This window comes from Bubalus kerabau, chromosome 20 (genome assembly GCF_029407905.1).
Source record: "Bubalus kerabau isolate K-KA32 ecotype Philippines breed swamp buffalo chromosome 20, PCC_UOA_SB_1v2, whole genome shotgun sequence".
Taxonomy (NCBI): domain Eukaryota; kingdom Metazoa; phylum Chordata; class Mammalia; order Artiodactyla; family Bovidae; genus Bubalus; species Bubalus kerabau.
In genome coordinates this window covers 55,590,109-55,602,635 of record NC_073643.1, presented here as the reverse complement: position 1 = coordinate 55,602,635, position 12,527 = coordinate 55,590,109, and the positions used below count along the sequence as shown (strand labels likewise).

The 12,527-nt window shown below is 41.5% G+C and overlaps 1 protein-coding gene across 5 annotated transcripts in view; it reads left to right on the top strand.

The window, feature by feature from the left end:
* The window catches only part of LARS2 (leucyl-tRNA synthetase 2, mitochondrial), a 146,967-nt gene that overhangs the window by 30,683 nt on the left and 103,757 nt on the right, over positions 1-12,527 (top strand). For all 5 annotated transcript variants that reach the window (XR_008706380.1, XM_055558840.1, XM_055558839.1 and 2 more), the window contains exon 5: positions 3,960-4,020. Coding sequence is in view for 4 of the 5 variants with exons in the window: in XM_055558840.1 (XP_055414815.1) it covers positions 3,960-4,020 (61 nt within the window). In the remaining variant the exon portion in view is untranslated. The remainder of the gene's footprint in view (positions 1-3,959; positions 4,021-12,527) is intronic.

Below are 12,527 nucleotides of genomic sequence, written 5' to 3'. Positions count from 1 at the left end.
GCGAACTAAAATGGACTGGCATAGGTGAATTTAACTCAGATGGCCATTATATCTACTATTGTGGGCAAGAATCCCTTTAAAGAAATGGAGTAGCCATCATAGTCAACAAAAGAGTCCAAAATGCAGTACTTGGATGCAATCTCAAAAATGGCAGAATGATCTCTGTCTGTTTCCAAGGCAAACCATTCAATATCACAGTAATCCAAGTCTACGCCCCAACCAGTAATGCTGAAGAAGCTGAAGTTGAACGGTTCTATGAAGACCTACAAGACCTTTTAGAACTAACACCCCAAAAAGATGTCCTTTTCATTATAGGCAACTGGAATGCAAAAGTAGGAAGTCAAGAAATACCTGGAGTAACAGGCAAATTTGGCCTTGGAGTACAGAATGAAGCAGGGCAAAGGCTAATAGAGTTTTGCCAAGAGAACGCACTGGTCATAGCAAACACCCTCTTCTAACAACACAAGAGAAGACTCCACACATGGACATCACCAGATGGCCAATACCGAAATCAGATTGATTATTTTCTTTGCAGCCAAAGATGGAGAAGCTCTATACAGTCAGCAAAAGGAAGACCAAGAGCTGACTGTGGCTCAGATCATGAACTCCTTATTGCCAAATTCAGACTTAAATTGAAGAAAGTAGGGAAAACCACTAGACCATTCAAGTATGACCTGAATCAAATCCCTTATGATTATACAGTGGAAGTGAGAAATAGATTTAAGGGACTAGATCTGATAGAGTGCCTGGAGAACTATGGACTGAGGTTCATGACATTGTACAGGAGACAGGAATCAAGACCATCCCCAAGAAAAAGAAATGCAAAAAAGCAAAATGGCTGTCTGAGCTGTAAAAAGAAGAGACATGAAAAGCAAAAGAGAAAAGGAAAGATATAAGCACTGAATGCAGAGTTCCAAAGAATAGCAAGGAGAGATAAGAAAGCCTTCCTCAGTGATCAGTGCAAAGAAATAGAGGAAAATAATAGAATGGGAAAGTCTAGAGGTCTCTTCAAGAAAATTAGAGATGCCAAGGGAACATTTCATGCAAAGATGGGTTCAATAAAGGACAGAAATGGTATGGACCTAACAGAAGCAGAAGATATTAAGAAGAGGTGGGAAGAATACACAGAAGAACTGTACAAAAAAGATCTTCATGACCCAGATAATCACGATGATGTGATCACTCACCTATAGTCAGAAATCCTGGAATGTGAAGTCAAGTGGGCCTTAGGAAACATCACTATGAACAAAGCTAGTGGAGATGATGGAATTCCAGTTGAGCTATTTCAAATCCTAAAAGATGATGCTGTGAAAGTGCTGCACTCAATATGCCAGCAAATTTGGAAAACTCAGCAGTGGCCACAGGACTGGAAAAGGTCAGTTTTCATTCCAATCCCAAAGAAAGGCAGTGCTAAAGAATGTTCAAACTGCTGCACAACTGCACTTATCTCACACGCTAGTAAAGTAATGCTCAAAATTCTCCAAGCCAGGCTTCAGCAGTACGTGAACCGTGACTTTCCAGATGTTCAAGCTGGTTTTAGAAAAGGCAGAGGAGCCAGAGATCAAATTGCCAACATCTGCTGGATCATGGAAAAAGCAAGAGAGTTCCAGAAAAACATCTATTTCTGCTTTATTGACTATGCCAAAGCCTTTGACTCTGTGGATCACAATAAACTGTGGAAAATTCTGAAAGAGATGGGAATACCAGACCATCTGACCTGCCTCTTGAGAAATCTGTATGCAGGTCAGGAAGCAACAGTTAGAACTGGACATGGAACAACAGACTGGTTCCAAATAGGAAAAGGAGTACGTCAAGGCTGTATATTGTCACCCTGCTTATTTAACTATATGCAGAATATATCCTGAGAAATGCTGGGCTGGAGGATGCACAAGCTGGAATGAAGATTGCCAGGAGAAATATCAATAACCTCAGATATGCAGATGACACCACCCTTATGGCAGAAAGTGAAGAATTAAAGAGCCTCTTGATGAAAGTGAAAGAGGAGAGTGAAAAAAAAATGGCTTAAAACTCAACATTCAGAAAACTAAGATCATGGCATCCAGTCCTATCACTTCATGGCAAATAGATGGGGAAACAGCAGAAACAGTGATAGACTTTCATTTTGGGGGCTCCAAAATCACTGCAGATGGTGATTGCAGCCATAAAATTAAAAGACGCTTGCTCCTTGGGAGGAAAGTTATGACCAACCTAGATAGCATATTCAAAAGCAGAGACATTACTTTGCCAACAAAGGTCCATCTAGTCAAGGCTATGGTTTTTCCAGTAGTCATTTATGGATGTGAGAGTTGGACTGTAAAGAAAGCTGAGCACTGAAGAATTGATGCTTTTGAACTGTGATGTTGGAGAAGACTCTTGAGAGTCCCTTGGACTGCAAGGAGATCCAACAAGTCCATCCTAAAGGAAATCAGTCCTGAATATCCATCGGAAGGACTGATGCTGAAGCTGAAACTCCAATACTTTGGCCACCTGATGCGAAGAACTGACTCATTGGAAAAGACCCTGATGCTGGGAAAGATTGAAGGCGGGAGGAGAAGGGCACGACAGAGGATGAGATGGTTGGATGGCATCACCGACTCAGTGAACGTGAGTCTGAGTGAGCTCCAGGAGCTGGTGATGGACAGGGAGGCCCGGCGCGCTGCAGCAGTCCATGGGGTCGCAGAGAGTCGGGCACGACTGCGCTACTGAACGGAACTGATGTTAGCTTATCAGGATCACCTACGGAACTTCTTCATGGTTCTTCATATTTTCAGTCTGCTTGTACTCAAAGGGTACACAGTAGAAATGAATCAGTCCTACAAAAAAAAAGAGGACCTGAAGAATATCATATTTACAGAAGTTAGACAGAGAAAGACAAATATCAAGAGATCACTTATGTGTGGAATCTTAAAAAATGATACAAATGAACTTGTTTAAAAAACAGACATAGAAAACAAATTTGTGGTTTAGTAGTGGTAGTGTTAGTCATTCAGTTGTGTCTTTCTCTTCTCTGCGACCTTCTCTGGGACCCCATGGACTGTAGCCCTCCAGTCTCCTCTGTCTATGGGATTCTCCAGGCAAGAATACTGGAGTGGATTGCCATTCCCTTCTCCAGAGGATCTTCCCAACCCAGAGACAGAACCTAGGTCTCCTGCATTGTAGGCAGATTCTTTACCGTTTGAGCTACAGGGAATACCTTTATGGTGGAAGGCAGGGGGGAATAAATTAGGGGTTTAGGATTAACATATTTATTACTGTATATAAAATAGATAAGCAACAGGGACCTATTGTATAGCCCAGGGAACTATACTTAATGCCTTGTAATAACGTATTATGGAAAATAATCTGGAAAATATGTATGTATGACTGAATCACTTTCCTATATACCTAAAACTAATACAGTGTTGTAAATTATACTTCAATAAAAAAGGTTACAATGTTTTTAATTAAAAAAGAATATTTCCTGTCTTCTTATTTCATGCTAAAATTGGTTTATATACTTCTCTCCTCTTTTAGAGTTTCAGTTTTCAGGTTTTGATTGACAAAGGCCTGTGTGATTTCTCCTGGATTTCTGAAATTTTCATGTTAAGATTTTTTTTTTCAGGTGCTTTTAAATTTGTAAATGCTTGGCCTAAATTTGTGCAGGATCCAGGCATATGGATGTGCCAGAAGTGCACATATCGAAAGGGTTGCCCTTCTGAATGCCCAAGGAAAAGGCCAGTCCCCAGGAGCAAAGACTGTCATGGTTTTTAGTAGATTTTGCAAGCATCCAAAGAACAGCTATCTTATACTAAGCAGATATTTTTGTTGGTTCTTAATGATTAACTTTTTTTCTTTTTGGCCAGAGCAAAACAACACTTAAAGCCCTTTGAAACATCTAGACTTTTCCAGTCTCCTTTTCATAATCTCGGAGTGGCTTTTCCTGTTTCTAAAATCCAAATCCTCTTCCCTTTGTTTCACAGCAATATTAGACACATGAGGAAACAGCTTGATCAACTGGGCCTGTGTTTCAGCTGGGACAGGGTAAGTCACCTCTCTCCCAGAAGGTCTTTATTTTAACCGCAATCCTGAGTGGACAGGGGACTGTGCTCATTTACTTTCTCTTCCTTCTCTTCTTGTCGAGAGGAGGGAAAGGAGGGTGGCAGAAAGCAGGCAGGGAGGATTAGCGCGCCACAGATGAAGAAGCATCCCCAGTGGATAATTTGTCTGCAGACAAGTAATTTTCTCAGGGATTGAGCTAAGAGAGTTAACTTATTTAACTTCCCAGTTGGCTGTGATTTACATATGTGGAAAGAGCTCTGCACAAGGATTGCTCCTATTGTCAGCAATAGTTTGAAAAGACTATTGAAATCTATGTAAGTGATTAAATATCCACCCATGTGGTCCCTTTAGGTGATTAGATGTAGGTCGATGGATCATTTATCTCTTTTGTCCCACTTGGAATTGAGGTTCATGATAAATAGCCTTTTGGTATAAAATGCTTTCAAACTGTGTATTAAACCCCCGGAGAATTCCAGACCTGGGAAGAGTTCTGTGAAGACCACTCTGGTGTTAGGAACACCCAGGCTAAATGCGGCTGAACCCTTCAAAGCACTGGCTAGTAATTAGCCTCCAATTAAAATTAATTAATTAATTTTTAAAAAAGATGTAAAAGAATTTAAAAAAAAAGCAGTGGCCAAGGACTTCCAGTTAGACACTGATGCGTGGTCTGTTAGGTCAGGTGGACTCCTGCTCGTCCTCTCCATGAACCAATGCTGTGATCACTTTTAATGTCCCATTTACTTCACAATGCTTTTCATTGCTGGGTCTGTCAAGTTCAAGTTCACATCCCTTTTACTCATGAGAAGCACCTGGGAAAAACTGAAATATGATTGTCTTCTCCTCCCCCATGATTTTTTAAAGATTGCAGTTTGATGAGTACAGTGAAAAAGAGTGAAAATCAAACACATTTAAACAGTCCCTGCTTTTGTCTTTTTCTTTCAGCTTCTTTAGATGAGTTCATGGGCTGAATTAAGTTCTTATTGCAGCACTGATGCCATTTTTATCACTAACTTGCAAGGTCACCAGGGTTTTGTTTGGTGGAGGTGTGAAAAAGTCCTGGCTCCTGACTCAAGTTGTCCTGAGGAGCCAGTGGGGAAGTGCTGGTAGAGAATGAAACGTTTCTACTGTGGAGAGAATTGAGTAATGCCCTGAGCTCTCCAGAGATGCGTTGGTAGATTCCTTGAGGGCAGAGATGGGCTTGTTAACCCTCTAGGATGAGAACTAGGCCAGTCCTACACAGGAACAGCAACCACAAATGGTTCAAAAACTAACGGGTTGTTTTCCAGATTATCCTAGAAGATTAGAAAACACAGAAAAGTATAAATAAGAACATAAGTCAGTGTGATTAATTCAACATCATTGTATGGCTCCTCGTAGTCTTTTATTCTGGAATTATAAATATCTATGTAATTTACTTTTGCAAAATAGAATTCATAAATCATGTTTTTTATTTTGCTTTTTTAATTTAACCTGCTGTTCATGAACATTTTTCCAGTTTATTAAATAGTCTTTGGGAAAAGTGACTTTTTATAGCTATATAGTTTTCCATTGTATGAATATATCATAATTTATGTAACCTACCCCTTGCGTGTGTGCTCAGTCATGTCTGATCCCTTGCAACCCCCATAGACTAGCCCTCCAGGCTCCTCTGTCCATGGGATTTCCCAGGCAAGAATATTCAAGCGAATTGCCATTTTCTACTCCAAGAGTACCTTCCCGACCCAGGGATTGAACCTACGTCTCTTGCATTGGCAGGTGGATTGTCATGCATTTAGATAGATTCTAATGTTTGTCTGTTGTAAGTACAAGTTCTCAATCCCTCTTGTAAAAATCTGAAGTCCAGAAAGCTCTAAAAGTGGAACGTTTTTTCATAATTCATTTGACTGCAAAACCTGACCTAAACTAGTGTTTATCTCACTTAAAATGAATATTCATGTATGTTTTACTCTAGGAATAGTACTGTGATTGATTACCAGGTGCTCTCCCAGACCTAGTTAGGTAAATATACTGTTGTCTCTTAATATCCAGAAAGTTCTTAGTTTTGAAGCACAGTTTGACCACAAGCATTTCAGATAAGGGATTTTGAGCCTGGAAGTGCAGAGTTGTAGATGAATATCACCACTCCTGCTATCGCTGTCTAATAGTTACTGAACAATTCCCATGGGCCAGGCACCCATAATTCTCCCTTGAGATCTCTAGAAAGCTCTAAAGCGTGGACACTTCTGCTGACGGCATTTTACTGCCGGTCAGCCAAGCGGCGGGGCTGGGCACGTCCCCTGGCTGATTTATGACTGGTGTGTTCACCCCCAACACTTGGAGCAGATTCCCTAGTGCACATGTTTTGTTTCCTTAGTATGAATCCTCAAAAATCCATGAACAAGTTTAAAGCTTATGGTACTTGAATTTAAAGATAGTTAAAGGTATAATTTGCTTATGTTACTTTGCTGTTGCCAAATTATTCTCCATAAAGGTCATACATTTTTACCTTCCCAAGTTATTAGTTATTTTCATCTGTACTTCCTTTATTACTAGTGATAATGAGTTTTTTTCATGCTTTTAATGAATGTTTGAATTTGGGGGATATGTGTGGGAATGATCTAACCATGTCTTTTGTCCGTACAGGCAGATGGTGTTTGTCCTTCTCTTTGTAATTTTCATTTTGTTACAAATATTTTCCCTCAATTTATCATTTGCCTCGCATGCTTCCCAGGTGGTGCTAGTGGTAAAGAACCTCCTGGCGATGCTGGAGACTTAAGAGGCATGGGTTCAATCCCTGGGTCAGGAAGATCCCCTGGAGGAGGGCATGGCAACACACTGCAGTGTCCTTGCCTGGAGAATCCCATGGGCAGAGGAGCCTGGCGGGCTGCAGTCCATAGTGTCGCAAAGAGTCGAACTAGGCTGAGGCGATGTAGCACACACGGGATTATTGTTAGCACACGAGTATTTTCTAGGAAAGACCTTTCAGACAGATAAATACGTGTATATCTCAATTAATTTTTAATTTTTGCACTTAAGTGGAATTGAGCTGAGGAATTCCTACTTTTTCTGAATAAGCAGTTGTTTCTTTTATTTTCAAACAGTCTTTTCCTCATTGATTTGAAAGGCTACCTTTATTATAGTCATGATCTTTTACACTATTATTATACACTAGGTTCTGTTTCTGTTCCTTTGATCCATTGATCACTATGTCATTACTAAACTATTTTTAGTTACAGTTGCTTTATAATTGGCTTTACTGTCTTGTAACAGGTTTTTCCTTATGGTCTGATTTTGACAGTGCCATTCCTCCTATCTTGTGTTTTTGCTTCCGTGATGTATTCCGCCCATTTAAAAGCATTTTTATCCTTTAGTTGTTGAATTCTTTTGATGCACCACATATGTATACAGTTCATTTAAAAAATTAAAAGATGGACAAAGCGTATGAGAGAAACCATCTTTTGGCTAATCTAGAGTCTTTAACAGCGAAGTGTAAGCTATTTGTATTTATTTTTATAACTAGTATATCAATTCTTTATTCTTCTAAACGATACCTTTAAGTATCTTTTTTTTTTTTAAAAGAATGTGTTTAGCAGTATCAACATAAAAAATAGAACAGTATGTATGTTTTTGCTTCCCATGTAAGGTAAGGAGATTAGCTGGTAGATACACTTTCCATTTTCTGAATCTGTTTTCCAGAGGCTTTTGGGGGCATATTCTGAGATTTGGGGCCTAATTTCTTCTTGTTGTAATTTTTCTTATCACGTCACTTCTTAACATAGAAACATAGATCTTTGCTTTTCGTTTTAAAATCATATCCATAACAATTACTGAAACTGAATGATCCTTGGCTAGCTTCAGTGCTCATCAGTAGACCTTACAGAGCATGATTGCCCATTTGCAAAATCTGGATCTGTGAAAAAACTGTTTAGATGTTTTCGCTCTTGCTTTGAGTCTTCTGATATTGCATACTATTTTCATAACAGAGAATGACTTTTCATTGCTTTCACCTATGAGCAGCAACTTATTGGGGTATATATCATTCTTTTTTCTTTCAAATTTCTTTAGTAGACCTTGATCCTTGATCTACTGTCTTAAAAATTATAGACTCACAGGAAGTTGCCAAGACAGTATAGAGAGATCCTATGAACCCTACACCGGCTTTTCCCAATGATACCACTTTAAACAACTACAGTGTAATATCAAAACCAAGAAATTAACATTGGCATAATGCTATTAACTAGAGTACAAGTCTTATTCAGACGTCACCAGTTTTTATATGTACGCACAGTGTGTGTACCTATGTATGTATGTATGAGGAGGAGGAGGAATTCTGTGCAATTTTATCACATGTCAATTTATGGAGCCACTACCATCTGCCCGTTGTCTGCTGATAAAGAAATCTAAGGCCAGCCCAGGTCGTCTCTGTAACATAGTGATCTCTCTGCTCTCATTTTGGTGCTGTTGGACTCCTTTTGTCCCTGCCTTTGCCAGAAACAATTTTTTAAAACTTTCCTCAGAGTGTATCTTCCATCCTTTCACTTTTAATTGCCTGTTGCTTAGTGCCCACTTTTGATCTGCGGGATGAGTCTTTCCTTCTGGCAGTTTTCTAGACTCTTTTCTCAAGAACGCCGGCTCAGTGTGTGCTCTGTTCACTGTCTGCCATTGTTTTCACCACCTCTCTCATGATTTTGGTCCCTTTGTTCTCCTCTACCTTTTGGGAGAACGTCTCCTGTTTGCTTTCCACATCACTGATTCAGTTCCTATTGAATCAGGGCTGCTTTGTGTGGTTTCTAATGCCAGTAATAATTCTGCTCTTGTATTTTTAGATTAATTCTCAGTTTTCCTCATCTCGTTCAGTTCCCATTCTCTTTCTCAAGCCTCTTGGCCAGATACATTTCTTTTCTTCCTATTTTGCTATCTTATCTCATTTCACAGACCACGTATGTTCAGAAAATTTCTTGAGAATGCAAGGCAATGCTCTTGAAAATTTATCTTGTGCTTCTTGTAATAAACCTTTTCACAAGTTTGAAATGCTGTACTCTCCTTGTTTGTTTCAGAATCTTTTCTTGGACCCCTTGTGGATTTTTCCGCCTGTTTCCTGAGTGAGGTGGACTTGTGTATCAGTTCAGAGATCCATCAGCTTGAGGGGAGCAGAGTGGAAGCTCTGGTCATTCTCTCTGCCTCCTTTATTTCTGTCGGGGCTCAGGGGACCCATAGCTCCCGGCGTGTCTTTCTCTTTGCTCTGATCTTTACCCGGGTGTGAGCTGCGGTCACAGGTGCCCGTGACCATGACTGCTTTACCCACTTCTGAGGCCCTACAGCCTGGGTATCCAGTCTGTGGGCTTTCCACCTACTCCATTGCCCATTCTCCCCTCTGGACTCGCCCTTTCAAATAAGGGGTGCCAGAGCCCTGCTTCTCAGAACCCAGTCTGGCTTTAAGAGGGGAAGGTGCTCTTCGGCGTACGGTGTTTGTCTTCAACTTAATCCCATCGGCCGAGCTTTCTTGATGTTTCTGGGATGTCAGTGGCACCTCTGTTATTTCCTGTACTGGTGCAGTTCCTTCAGCCTCCATCTTTACATTCTTCTGGGCGTTTTTTAAAATAAATATGGTTTTCTGTCTTTCTTTGTTTTTGGCTGTGCTGGGTCTTTGTTGCTGTGTAGACTTTTTGTCTACTTGTAGTGAGAGGGGGCTACTCGTTGTGGCGGTGTGGAGGCTTCTTTTTGGGATGGCTTCTCTTGTTATGGAGCATGGGCGTCAGTGGTTGCGGCTCCCAGGCTCTGGAACACAGACTCAGTAGCTGTGCCACAAGGGCCTCGTTGCTCTGCGACATGTGGGATCTTCCTGACCTGGGAACTCAACTGTGTCTCCTGCACTGGCAGGCAGATTCTTCACCACTGAGCCACAGGGAAATCCCCCCAAGATGGTCATTTTAATGGGAGTAATGGAAACAACTTTAGGTACATGCGTCCTTTTTCTTTTTTTAGTTTATTTGTTTTTAAAAGACGAAAAAAAGGTGAATATTTTTAATGATAAAAGGTATAATTCACAAAGAAGATAGACATTGTAAACCATTAGGACACCTAACAACAAAGAAACAAAGATACATAAAGCAAAAATCAGAAGAAATATAAGGAAAAAGAAGAAAATTTATAATCATAGTCAGACATATTAACTTTTCTCTGAGAATCTTTTAGATACATGCATTCTTGATACCCTTTTTCCCAGAAATCCACCAGTGCTTTTTAATGAAACTTTTACATTCTGATGGATCATACAGAGCAGCAGAGTTAGGAGGCAGAGGAAGAGTTTATTTATAACTGATGGGGTAAATCTGTGCCCTTTGCAAATAACAATCCTAACATCTCATAAAAACTGGGTACTTAAGTAGGTGGCATGTGTGGACGTGAGAGTTGGACTATAAAGAAAGCTGAGCACCGAAGAATTGATGCTTTTGAACTGTGGTGTTGGAGAAGACTCTTGAGAGTCCCTTGGACCGCAAGGAGATCCAACCAGTCCATCCTAAAGGAGATCAGTCCTGGGTGTTCATTGGAAGGACTGATATTAAAGCTGAAACTCCAATACTTTGGCCACCTGATGCAAAGTGTTGACTCATTTGAAAAGACCCTGATGCTGGGAAAGATTGAGGGCAAGAGGAGGAGGGGAAGACAGAGGATGAGATGGTTGGATGGCATCACCGACTCAGTGGACATAAGTTTGTGTAAACTCCAGGAGTTGGTGATGGACAGGGAGGCCTGGTGTGCTGCGGTTCATGGGGTCGCAAAGAGTCAGACACGACTGAGCGACTGAACTGAACTAAGTAGACGGCTAGTTGACAGTCAACAGAATATTTAAAAAATCAGATGGCTCAGAAACCTTCTCTTCCTCCCCCAAGTGGAGAAAACCTGGGTCATGGTCTCATCCTCCCTCCCTCTGCCTGGATGGGGATCCCTGTAGAAATGGTCCAGCTCTGGAGCTGCCTTCTCATCTTTCTTACAGCAAATGCTTGATTCTCTGAATTAAAAGAAAAAAAGTATGCATTTCTGGGATTAATACTTTTCTGGTGAGCCAGAACAGTCATCTCATGGTGCTTTTTAGCTCAGCACTGTGTTTCACTTTATCAGATGTTATTCCCCAAACAGCTTCTATCATCTTGATTGGGAAAGGAAGAAACTGAAAGCTGAATTTGAACAGCTAAACGTCTCCTACAGGAAGAGGAAAGAGGAGATAAAATTCCAAACCATGCAGTGAGAGAGATCAGACACGTTTTTGTGTGTGTGGAGCATGCACTTTGTGGACTCATCAGCAGCCTTTCTGGAGAAGGCGTGACCTGCGTTCTGTTTTCATGGCTTCAGGTGTGGCCGTGGTGATCGTGCACCGGTGCTCGGGAGGGCCCCGTGAGTTCCTTGGGATGTGATGCTGTTAGCTTCTACGCTGTGCGGTGTGGCTCACCGAGGCACGTCTGTCTCTGACTTTGACCCTGTGCCTTCCCACCAGTGCTCTGGCGCCTGAAGCTGGTTCTGGACCAGGCATTAGCTGTGTTTTGATTGGAGTAGGCTCTGGGGACTGATTTTTAGCAGGAATCATCTGGATAATCGTTTGGGGAGCAGTTCCTAGGAGTTCCCCTTGAAACTAGCATATGAAGAGAGAAAAAAAAAAGTTCCAACCAGATAGGACTCAAAGTAATGCCTGTGGAACCTGTGAAAGCAGAGTTTTATTAACTCGTTGTTTATAGTGTTTGCTGAGCAATCCCCAAACGCTCATCCTTCAATGTAACATCAAACAAAATGGAAACACAGGACTGGGCATCAGTGACATTTGGATTAACTTGTCTCCTTTACTGGAGTAATCAAGAATTGACTCTTTGCAGAGTTTCTTTACTGTGGAGCTCTTATGAGCTTTTATTTTACGAGCAGTCATTTTCATTGGATTTTACTTTTATTTATTTATTTTTGGCTGTGCTGGGTCTTCATAGATTCGAGCACTTTTCTCTAGTTGTGGTGAGTGGGGGCTACTCTAGTTGTGTTGAGCAAGCTTCTCATTGCAGTGACTTCTGTTTCAGGGCACGGGCCCTAGGGTGTGCAGGCTTCGGTAGTTGCAGCTCCTGGGCTGTAGAGCACAGGCTCAGTAGTCGTGGCACACAGGTTTAGTTGCTCTGCAGCATGTGGGATCTTCCTGGATTATGGATCGAACCTGTGGCTCCTGCGTTGGCAGGCAGACTCCTCACCACTGAGCCGCCAGGGAAGCCCCATCTGTCACTGAATGTTAAGTTCCTGGGTTTGATTTCTTCCCACGTTTCTACATTCTGTCTTCCATACACGTTGGTGCCTGGTAATAAGACAGGTGGATTCGCCCAGCAGTACCACTGGAATCAGGGATTACTGCCCCCAGCCATTGACACGAGTTCAAAATGGGCCCCCCTCCCACTGCCAGGTTCCCTGAAGGCTGTGTTGGCCGACATGGAGCGTGGTTATCCTGGGGTGGTGGAAGAGACACGTCAGAACTGGCTCTA